Genomic DNA, 12,079 nt, shown 5'->3' with positions numbered 1-12,079 from the left:
CCGTAGTTGCGAGACCGAAACTTTATGAAAATGAATCTTAATATTAATCCATATATAAAGCGCACCGGGTTAAAAGCCGCACTGTCAGCTTTTGAGTAAATTTGTGGTTTTTAGGTGCGGCTAATAGTGCGGAAAATACGGTACTTGCATTATTAGTATGCATTATCATTAAATCAGTGGTTAATTTGGTCTCAAAATAATGTTGACAATATCGTTTATCAGCAATAATTTGTCGGTCAGTATATCGTCAAACAAAATGTGTAATCGGCCCAGGCCTATTTATTTGTATACTTCAAGGATTCTTTATTGTCAATTCCTCCATACATGCGGAAGAAAGGAGATGCCGTTTCTTTCTGGCCTATACTCTGGACTCGGAGCAAATTTATCAAGCTCGGGGAAAGAGTGGTCACTGTGTCCAAACACGCCACCAAATAGTTATGTAAAACAATCACAAATTGAAAATGACACATCAAAGAGAGATGATAGCTGTGTCCCAATTCAGGGTCTGCATCCTTCGGAGGACCCGGCCTACGCAGCCTCAGAAGGCTGGACCTTCGGAGGCACCTCCGAAGGATGCGTCACCCGTTGTTAAATGGGACAGTCTAGCCTGCGGAGGATACTTACATTTGAAAGTGTATTCGCTGCCGCTGCTTGTATTTGCCGCCATCGTAAAAAAGATCAGTGTTGAACAAAGGCGCGCAAAGCATCTTGGGATATGGGAGGCCACGAAGGATAGTTGCGTTGCATCCTCCGAATACAGAGGATAGGAGGGCGCATTTGTCGGCTGCATTTGGAGGAGCCTTTGAATTTGAATGAATTGGGACAGCATTCGCGCAGTGTTGTGACGTAAGCAGCCTTCAAATTCGCCCTTCGAAGATGCAGACCCTGAATTGGGACCTACTCGGTGGCCTAGTGGTTAGAGTGTCCGCCCTGAGATCGGTAGATTGTGAGTTCAAAACCCAGCCGAGTCATACCAAAGACTATAAAAATGGGAGCCATTATCTCCCTGCTTGGCACTCAGCATCAAGGGTTGGAATTGGGGGGTTAAATCACCAAAAATGATTCCCGGGCGCGGCACCGCTGCTGCCCACTGCTCCCCTCACCTCCCAGGGGGTGAACAAGGAGATGGGTCAAATGCAGAGGACAAATTTCACCACACCTATTGTGTGTGTGTGACAATCATTGGTACTTTGACTTTAACTTTAACTTAAGCTGTTGTCTCCACAAAACAAAAACACACAGCTCCTCAGCAGAAGAACTAAAGTGAAAGTGAAATTAAGACAGCACAGACTGATTTTGTACCTCAATGAAGAGTGTTACATTTACTAATAAATAAATAAATACTTTAAAAAAACTTTTGGGATAAATTGTACTTGTCAGAGTAGTTTTAATGCAATCTTTTACTCGTATTTTTATGAAGAAACGCTACTTTTTCTTTAACTTGAGTTTGATTTCAATCGCTACATTTTTAAAATATCGTTATTTATTTATAATCTATTGAGTACTGCTTGCATTGATTGTTGATTGAGACTTTTATTAGTAGGTTGCACAGTGAAGTACATATATAAATTGTACTTGTCAGAGTAGTTTTAATGCAATCTTTTACTCGTATTTTTATGAAGAAACGCTACTTTTTCTTTAACTTGAGTTTGATTTCAATCGCTACATTTTTTAAATATCATTATTTATTAATAATCTATTGAGTACTGCTTGCATTGATTGATTGATTGAGACTTTTATTAGTAGGTTGCACAGTGAAGTACATATATAAATTGTACTTGTCAGAGTAGTTTTAATGCAATCTTTTACTCGTATTTTTATGAAGAAACGCTATTTTTTCTTTAACTTGAGTTTGATTTCAATCGCTAAATTTTTTAAATATCATTATTTATTAATAATCTATTGAGTACTGCTTGCATTGATTGATTGATTTAGACTTTTATTAGTAGGTTGCACAGTGAAGTACATATTCCGTACAATTGACCACTAAATGGTAACACCCGAATAAGTTTTTCAACTTGTTTAAGTCGGGGTTCACTTAAATTGATTCATGATACAGATATATACTATCATATATACTATCATCATAATACAGTCATCACACAAGATAATCATCAGGGTGTATACATTGAATTATTTACATTATTTACAAATCGGGGTGTGGAGTGGGTGGGGGTTAGGTTTGGTTGTTATCATCAGTCATCAACAATTGAGAACAGAGAAATGGATATTGAAACAGTGTAGGTCTGACTTGGTAGGATATGAACAGCAAGTAGTGGACATAGAGAGAGCGAGAGAGAAAGAGATCAGAAGGCATAAGAAAAGTATCTACATTTGATTGTTTACATTTGATTATTAACAATCCGGGGAGGGTGTTAGTTTAGGGTTGAAGTTGCCTGGAGGTGTACTTTTATTGCGGTTTTGAAGGAGGATAGAAATGCCCTTTCTTTTATACCTGTTGGGAGTGCATCCCATATTGATGTGGCATAGAAAGAGAATGAGTTAAGACCTTTGTTAGATCGGAATCTGGGTTTAACGTGGTTAGTGGAGCTCCCCCTGGTGTTATGGCGGTCATTTACGTTAAGGAAGTAGTTTGACATGTACTTCGGTATCAGGGAGGTGTAGCGGATTTATGGACTAGGCTCAGTGCAAGATGAGAGGCATATTAACTTGGCACAGTCACATGACTCCTTTTCACCAATCCAACGTACAAATGTTGGCCACTCTACCCACCTCCTGAATGTATAAGATATTCCACCTTTATGTGACCATTTCTCCCCTCTGGACAGGATGACATGCAGATCCGCGTGTTCAACTACAACACTTTGGAGCGTGTTCACATGTTTGAGGCCCACTCTGACTACATCCGCTGCATTGCTGTCCACCCCACACAGCCCTACATCCTCACCAGCAGCGGTATGACAATATCCAATCCAGTCCACTTTATTTATGTACCGTATTTTCCGCACCATAAGCCGCCCTGGGTTATAAGCCGCGCCTTCAATGAACGGCATATTTCAAAACTTTGTCCACCTATAAGCCGCCCCGTGTTATAAGCCGCATCTAACTGCGCTAAAGGGAATGTCAAAAAAACAGTCAGATAGGTCAGTCAAACTTTAATAATATATTAAAAACCAGCGTGATGTGGGCGCGCATGGAGTCGTATATCAACATGGACGGAGCTGCGTGAAAAAAGCCACCCGGCCTCTTCGCGTAAACTTCCCTTAACCACTCGCTCATCTTTTCTTCATCCATCCATCCCTTCGAGTTAGCTTTTATGATGACGCCGGCTGGAAAGGTCTCTTTTGGCAAGGTCTTCCTTTTGAATATCACCATGGGTGGAAGTTTCTGGCCATTAGCATGGCAAGCTAGAACCACAGTGAAGGATGACTTCTCATTCCCTGTGGTGCGAATATTCACTGTACGTGCTCCCGTTGTATCCACAGTGCGGTTCACAGGAATATCAAAAGTCAGTGGAACCTCGTCCATGTTGATAATGTTCTCTGGCCGGATCTTTTTTTCAGCTATCTTGTTTTTACAATATGCACGGAAAGTAGCCAGCTTTTCTTGAAAGTCTTTAGGCAGTTGCTGTGAAATAGTAGTCCGTGTGCGGATGGAGAGATTGCGTCTTTTCATGAACCGGAAACCTGTCGCTTAGTAGGAGCCATTTTGTGGTCTTTACAGATGTAAACACACAAAGGAAATGAAACGTACGGTGATATCCGCGCGCTTTTTCTTCTTCTACGGGGGCGGGTGGTTGCTTACAGTAGAAGAAGAAGCGCTTCCTCTTCTATGGGGGCGGGTGCTTACCTTGGCGGTTGCTTGCGTAGAAGAAGAAGCGTTTCCTCTTCTACGGGGAAAAAAGATGGCGGCTGTTTACCGTAGTTGCGAGACCTAAACTTTATGAAAATGAATCTTAATATTAATCCATATATAAAGCGCACCGGGTTATAAGCCGCACTGTCAGCTTTTGAGTAAATTTGTGGTTTTTAGGTGCGGCTAATAGTGCGGAAAATACGGTATATAGCACATTTGAAAAGCAGTTTAAGATTCACAAAGTGCTGCACAGTAGTTCAAGTGCACGGGATACAAACCAGACAAAGTCAAGATCAGGAATCCGTAAACATAAAAAAAATAATACATAAAATAAAAGACAAACAAAATTCACACAACTGTTATTTCTATTGACTCAAATCTGCTCGTGCGACCTCAAAATTGAGGCAGGAATATTTCTCCATAGTGGAGCCACTCTAGGGTGGGGCTAATGTGATCATGTTTTCTTGTGCCAGTTAGCTTACGAGCTGCAGCATTCTGGACCAATTTCAATCGTGCTGAAATAAAAGCATGAATATCAATCATTTAATAACACCGTTCTATTTGTCCCGCATTATACTCATACTCTGTCTTGTCTGTGTTCAGATGATATGTTGATCAAGCTGTGGGACTGGGAGAAGAAGTGGTCTTGCAGCCAGGTGTTTGAGGGCCACACGCACTATGTGATGCAAATTGTCATCAATCCAAAAGACAACAATCAGTTTGCCAGTGCCTCCTTGGACAGGACCATCAAGGTAGGAAGGAATTCTTACTGCTCACGAACTACAACATCAGGTCCAAAACAATTGTCTAAAAAATGTGCCTTTAAAGTTGATACTTTTTGTTTAATTTGTAATAAGGCTGGGCGATCAGCCAAATAAAATGATCACGATTAATTGTTTCATTACAGTTGATCTCGATAAATATCAAGGTTATTTAAAAAAAAAAGAAAGTCGGATTGTCCCGTGCAGGACTATAGCGAGTACCGTTGCATCCCTACTGTTTATTATTGCACTATCTTGTAACAAACATCAAGGTAATATATGCTCACAGCTGACAACTTTCATTTTGTTCATATTTATAATTGTGTTTACTAAAGGTGCAACAGTACAGGTAACCCACGCTACGGTCCTTACCTGGTTTTAGGGCCACGGTTTTGCTTCTTTTTCAGTACATTTTGTGCAGTTCTTTTATTTTGCTAGTCATCAAAAAGTACATTCTGCAGTAAACAAAGTATCAGTGGTGTAGTGAATACTACAATACTTGTATTTCAAGGTAACATTTACTAAACAACACTTGCAAATTATTACAAATAAATTATTATTTGTATTCTCTAGTAGGGATGTCCCGATCCAGGTTTTTGCACTTCCGATCTGATACCGATATTGTTTTTGCACTTGCGATCCGATACCGATACTGACCCATACTGGCCTATCCGAGCATGTATTAAAGTTTAAAGTTATTTAGCCTACTTAGTTGTCAGAATCATGTTGAAAAGGGTTTTAGTACTCTTGATAACAACTAGCCAGCTGAATTAGGGGAGTTTGAATAATACACAATGGTTGGTAACAAGAAACTGACCTGTTTATTCAAGGATAAACACAAAATAGACAAAATTATACATGACAAACAGAAATGGCATCATTGAAACTAGGGCTGGGCGATATGGCCTTTTTTTAATATTGCGATATTTTAAGGCCATATTGCGATACACGATATATATCTCGATATTTTGCCTTAGCATTGAATGAACACTTGATGCATATAATCACAGCAGTATGATGATTCTATGTGTTTTGATTGATTGATTGAGACTTTTATTAGTAGGTTGCACAGTGAAGTACATATTCCGTACAATTGACCACTAAATGGTAACACCCCAATAAGTTTTTCAACTTGTTTAAGTCGGGGTCCACTTAAATTGATTCATGATACAGATATATACTATCAGATATATACTATCATCATAATACAGTCATCACACAAGATAATCACATTGAATTATTTACATTATTTATAATCCCGGGTGTGGAGGGGGGCGCCGGATGTAAGTGTCAAAAAGACAGCCAAAAGAGTTTGATATGAGAATAAATCTAAAGTTAAAATATAGGGTAGAAATGCACCCATTTGCAGGAAATGTAGTCTTGATTTTCAAAATTTTCTTTCAAGGCTTGCATGTCTACATTAAAACATTCTTCTTCATACTGCATTAATATATGCTACTTTTAAACTTTCATGCAGAGAAGGAAATCACAACTAAAAAAATCACTAATTTTTTCATACGGTGTTGATGTGGAAATTTTTGCCATTTTGATGGTGTGGACGTGTGGCACCGAATGGAGATAAGCGTCTCAACAGACATTACAATATTTGAACAATGATGACGAAAACGGTTTTCTCTGTCATGTCCGTGTGTCGAAAATTATGCGCTTATTTTTTTATTTGATTTTGTGCGTGGCATAGATTTGCCGTGCGCAGAGGACGTTTGAGCAGGCGCGCACCTTAGCGGCTGCGCTAGCATCACAGCTAACGTTAGCCATGCTGCTACCTCTCTGCTCAGGGAGGACGTATACGTATGTGACGTATGACGTGACAGTATGTGACGTATGACGTGACAGTATGTGACGTATGACGTGACAGTATGTGACGTATGACGTGACAGTTTGTGACGTGTGTAAGAAGGTGCGCTCGCTGTCTGTGAGAGGGAGACACAGGAAAGAGTGAGAAGAGCCTGTCGTGTAATGCCAGCAGCTAAAAGCAACTGCGTGAGATTCCACAGACCTGTGGATGTGTTGAAGGTGTGCTGGAAATTACGGAGCAGCAGAAAAGTGGAATGTATTATTTAAATCGGTGCGTTGGAAAACACGGACCGGAGTTTTTTTTAAAACTGGATCTGGATCCGCATTTTCCCATGCCTTGCCTATACGCATTTTTTGGCAATTATTGGCGGCCGATCCGATCCAAATATTGGATCGGGACATCCCTATTCTCTAGTGACTTGTATACATCAGTGCTTCTAAATTCTAAATTCTGTAGCATATATTGTATAAAATTACGTTTTCAGTACAGTTTTAATCTGTTGTACTGTAAAATAATGTCAACAATCAACACATAAAACAAGTTTAGTTATTATTTCAGGAACAAAATGTTTTTTTCATCCACAAACTCAAAAATGATTTGAACACAAAGTGTCTGTATGCAGAGTTTTTAGTACATGTTATATCAGAGGAGTTTTAATATTTGCAGACATAAACAAAAAGTCAGATTGAAAACATTTTTAGATATAGAAATGCCTTATTCTGATTAAATTAGTGGGTGTGTTTATTCTCCAAATCGGGACTAATAAATGAGTGCCTGCAAGTCCGCATTCAGGGCAGGATCAGTGGTGAGCTGCAGCAGATAGTGAAAGTAAAACCTGTCACTAAAGTTGCTTCTAATTCTAAATGATGTGTTTCAACTTCTATGCTAGCGTTAGTCATATTTCTTTATTTTGTTCTTCTGGGCTGCACTTTCAGCTGCGTGAGGGGAAGAGGCACGACAACATTGTGCAACAACAATAATTATGTTGTGACGAACCTGACTGTAGCACGGTGGAACGGGAAGTCGCACACACACACACTGTCACAAGCACTTTCACAAAAACACACATGCACAAACACACTCACATTCACAGACACACACAGGATCAGGGTCAATAAAGGGGGATTGTTTCGTGCAGGATTATACCGAGCATCGTTGCTCCACTACTGTTTACTACTGCAATAACTTCTAACAGACAGTTCCGCCATGTTTAATAGGGGAAATATGCTAACTCAAATTAATCGCGATCATATAAACGCCCAGTTCTAATTTGTGGTTTAATTATCAGTCTTGTTAGTTGTCAATAATGCAAGAATATCGGTAAAGTAACAACACAATAGGGACTTCTGCATTCTCAGTCATGTCCTTGTGTTGTTTCAGGTTTGGCAGCTGGGTTCTTCATCTCCTAATTTCACTTTGGAAGGCCACGAGAAAGGAGTCAATTGTATTGACTATTACAGTGGAGGAGACAAACCCTATTTGATATCAGGGGCTGATGACCGCCAAGTCAAAATCTGGGACTACCAGGTAAAACGCCTTGTTTCTTCCATTCTTTCACTCTTCATACTTTATTTCTAATGATGGTGATGTATTTCTGATGACTGACTTTATATATATGATTAGACAGAATGAGCCTCGATTGTGACTCAGGTTTTAGGTTCATGTTTTACAGCAGTAAACAAGTACCGTCATTTCCGGGCTACAGAGTGCACTTAATTTAAAAACTATTTATTTTGTGTATATATTTGCCGCACAAGTCTTTTAGCCGCACGTGTACACATTAAAATGTGAAAAATGTAAATGTGCGCTTGTGTTCATTCAGAAATTTAAAAAAATACAGTTCCTGTAACATGGAATACCTGGAAGCACTGTCTTCATCCTCTTGCTTCTCCTGCACGCTGTGGCCATCTTCTTCTGTCTGAGTTGAGGCCTTTTCTCGTTCTTGGTTTAGTTTTCACTTTTGTCTTGAGGCGGGTTGCTCCTGGGCTTGTGCCAGGGCTGGGTGATTTTATCATATCATTCGATCTTGATTAATGTCACAATTTGTAGAATTTTTTTTAATCAAAGTCGAATTGTCCCGTGCAGGATTATACAGCGTACTTTTGCATCCCTACTGTTTACTACTGCAGCGTCTGGTAACAAACATTTCCGCCATGTTTGTGAGCAGCAACAACAACAATGTATCTGCCAACTGTAGATGAATAATAAATGCTATATATGCAGATATTAACGGCAACAGGAGTAGCCTGCAGTATTGTATGTAAGAGACTATACATCTATCAATACATACCCAACACATAAGCAGTATTGTATGTAAGAGACTATACATCTATCAATACATACCCAATACATAAGCAGTATTGTATGTAAGAGACTATACATCTATCAATACATACCCAACACATAAGCAGTATTGTATGTAAGAGACTATACATCTATCAATACATACCCAACACATAAGCAGTATTGTATGTAAGAGACTATACATCTATCAATACATACCCAACACATAAGCAGTATTGTATGTAACAGACTATACATCTATCAATACATACCCAACACATACGCAGTATTGTATGTAACAGACTATACATCTATCAATTAGGGCTGCAACAACTAATCGATTAAAATCGATTATAAAAATAGTTGGCGATTAATTTAGTCATCGATTCGTAGAAACTATGCTATGCGCATGCGCAGAGGCAAATCTTTTTAAATTTTTATTTTTATTTTTTATTTTATCTTTTTTTAATAAACCTTTATTTATAAACTGCAACATGTACAAACAGCTGAGAAACAATAATCAAAATAAGTATGGTGCCAGTATGCTGTTTTTTTTTCAATAAAATACTGGAAAGGATAGAAATGTAGTTTGTCTCTTTTATCCGATTATTAATCAAGTAATCAAAGTAACAATCGACAGATTAATCGATTATCAAATTAATCGTTAGTTGCAGCCCTACTATCAATACATACCCCATACATAAGCAGTCAAAAACACTGCTTGAATTGTTAAAACTAATGATCTCTGTGTTCTAGAACAAAACTTGTGTTCAGACTTTGGAAGGCCATGCCCAGAATGTTTCCTGTGTCAGTTTCCACCCAGAGCTGCCAATCATAATCACCGGGTCAGAGGATGGTGAGCTGGAAAATCCCCTGTGTTCTTTTTTCATTCGATCTCGGCATTGTATAACCTAACACTTTCCTCATTTAGGGACGGTACGTATTTGGCATTCTAGCACTTACCGCCTGGAGAGCACATTAAACTATGGTATGGAACGTGTGTGGTGCGTGTGCGGCCTCAGGGGCTCAAACAATGTAGCACTGGGTTATGATGAAGGCAGCATCATTATCAAAGTGAGTACAAGACATAATTTAAAAGAATTAAATGCCTTAGCAGTCAATTTACACAATCTTTATACATACAAAATGAAAGTGACTGTAAATTCTCTGCTTCTTTACTCTAAGGTGGGTCGTGAAGAGCCGGCCATGTCAATGGACACCAATGGGAAAATCATTTGGGCAAAGCACAGTGAAATCCAGCAGGCCAACTTGAAGGCAATGGGAGATGCGGAAATCAAGGATGGAGAGAGGCTCCCATTGGCTGTGAAAGACATGGGCAGCTGTGAGATATACCCTCAAACCATCCAGCATAACCCCAATGGGAGGTATGCTTGTAGCGACAAGGTGCACAAACCACTAAAGGTGTCCAATTAACTGTGTCTCATTGTGAGCTGTCGTTGGTAGGTTTGTGGTGGTGTGTGGAGATGGTGAGTATATCATCTATACTGCCATGGCGCTGAGGAACAAGAGCTTTGGCTCCGCACAAGAATTTGTTTGGGCTCATGACTCATCAGAGTAAGTTTTGGGTCCTTCTGAGATTCCACTGTCAGTTATGTTGCATGTCAAGCTAATTACTGAATTGTTTGTGTTTTATTTTTTAAACTTATTTCATCGATAATAAACCAAGTTTTTCCTTATCAGATATGCCATTCGAGAAAGCAGCAGTGTCGTCAAACTTTATAAGAATTTCAAAGAAAAGAAATCTTTTAAGCCTGACTTTGGAGCTGAAGGTAAGACAATGTTGCTATTAAAGGGGTTATTAAAGTAGGACATGATGGATAAAATGTGTATGGTTGTTAAATCTGCAGGGATCTATGGAGGTTTCTTGCTCGGTGTGAGGTCGGTGAATGGTCTGGCATTTTATGACTGGGAGAACACGGAACTTATTCGCCGCATCGAGATCCAACCCAAACACGTAAGACTTGTCCTACTTTTCTCTTCCTGATGTAAACTTGTTTACTGATCATTTACTCTTGCAGTATTGCATGTGAACTCCTTTCTGCTTTACCAATGTTGAAACTCACCTTTGTTTCTCTCATTCTGTTTTCATGCCTGCAGATCTTCTGGTCAGACTCTGGTGAGTTGGTGTGCATCGCGACAGAGGAGTCCTTCTTCATTCTTAAATACCTGTCAGAAAAAGTCGCTGACTCGCAAGAGAACAAGGAGGGAATGACAGAGGACGGCATCGAGGACGCATTTGAGGTTAGGATCTGGCATTTCTCACTGTTGGCCAAAATGGACTAAGTTTATAGTGGATTTCCTCTCTGTTCAGGTCCAGGGAGAGATCCAGGAGATTGTGAAAACTGGACTTTGGGTTGGTGACTGCTTTATTTACACGAGCTCTGTGAACAGACTCAACTACTTTGTCGGAGGAGAGATTGTTACTATTGCTCACCTGGACAGGTCAGATATTTGCATTCCATTCCTTGTCTCAAGTTACCTTCAAGCTTTACAGCCAAGACAATATGCTTAGCTGTTAATATTTCTATTCTCTGTACAGAACCATGTATTTACTTGGTTACATACCCAAAGATGACCGTCTCTACCTGGGGGACAAGGAGCTCAACATCGTCAGCTACTCCCTGCTGGTCTCCGTTTTAGAGTACCAGACTGCTGTCATGAGGAGGGACTTTAGCATGGCCGACAAGGTTCTTCCCACAATTCCAAAAGAGCAAAGAACCAGAGTGGCTCATTTCTTGGAGAAACAGGTCAGCACTGGATTTGTGGTTTGTCATTACTGATTCTTAGCTTTCTTTTTGCTTAGAGCATATTTACGTTTTTTCCCCGGCTCCACAGGGTTTCAAGCAGCAGGCGTTAGCTGTGTCCACAGACCCTGAGCACAGGTTTGAGCTGGCCTTGCAGCTGGGAGAGTTGAAGATTGCTTACCAGCTGGCTGTGGAGGCAGAGGTAGAGTCATTCAGCTGCATTCTCACTTCCAACTTTAGTTCATGTTATGTCCCACAAGCTTATGGCAAAATCAGCAATCACTCCCGCCGATTTCAGACAAAACTAGCACATCTTTCCTTCTCGGTGCTAGAAAGCTGTTGCAGTGATTACCCACCCCTTATTTTCATAGGATGTGAAACGGCGGCAAAACATCATCGCCATGGTAACGGACACTTTTGTTTTTTATTTAAGTCATAGTGTCTATTTCCACCGCCTGCGGAACGGCACCAACATGGTGGTGACGTTCTGCACTTTTGCACTAAATATATGCTGAGTTTTTTTAGTTGCTCGTCGCCGTAACAACTCTGTTCAATTTAGCTAAAAATCTGCTTGTGTTGGACAGGAAGTCATGCCCAAACACTAAATTATCCAGTTCACTTTTAAAAGAAAATAGTCC

At 39.9% G+C, this 12,079-nt stretch overlaps 1 protein-coding gene across 1 annotated transcript in view; it reads left to right on the top strand.

Moving 5' to 3' along the window:
• copb2 (COPI coat complex subunit beta 2) overlaps positions 1–12,079 on the top strand; it is a 42,492-nt gene that overhangs the window by 12,014 nt on the left and 18,399 nt on the right. The window contains exons 4-16 of the mRNA XM_072912880.1: positions 2,790–2,916; positions 4,420–4,568; positions 7,774–7,920; positions 9,433–9,532; positions 9,608–9,750; positions 9,862–10,061; positions 10,141–10,251; positions 10,378–10,466; positions 10,545–10,651; positions 10,795–10,938; positions 11,009–11,139; positions 11,237–11,444; positions 11,533–11,643. Of these exons, the coding sequence (XP_072768981.1) occupies positions 2,790–2,916; positions 4,420–4,568; positions 7,774–7,920; positions 9,433–9,532; positions 9,608–9,750; positions 9,862–10,061; positions 10,141–10,251; positions 10,378–10,466; positions 10,545–10,651; positions 10,795–10,938; positions 11,009–11,139; positions 11,237–11,444; positions 11,533–11,643 (1,767 nt within the window). The remainder of the gene's footprint in view (positions 1–2,789; positions 2,917–4,419; positions 4,569–7,773; positions 7,921–9,432; positions 9,533–9,607; positions 9,751–9,861; positions 10,062–10,140; positions 10,252–10,377; positions 10,467–10,544; positions 10,652–10,794; positions 10,939–11,008; positions 11,140–11,236; positions 11,445–11,532; positions 11,644–12,079) is intronic.

This window comes from Nerophis lumbriciformis, linkage group LG03 (genome assembly GCF_033978685.3).
Source record: "Nerophis lumbriciformis linkage group LG03, RoL_Nlum_v2.1, whole genome shotgun sequence".
Classification (NCBI taxonomy): Eukaryota; Metazoa; Chordata; class Actinopteri; order Syngnathiformes; family Syngnathidae; genus Nerophis; species Nerophis lumbriciformis.
Note: the sequence above shows the minus strand (reverse complement) of the source record. Positions and strands in the feature narration are given on the sequence as shown.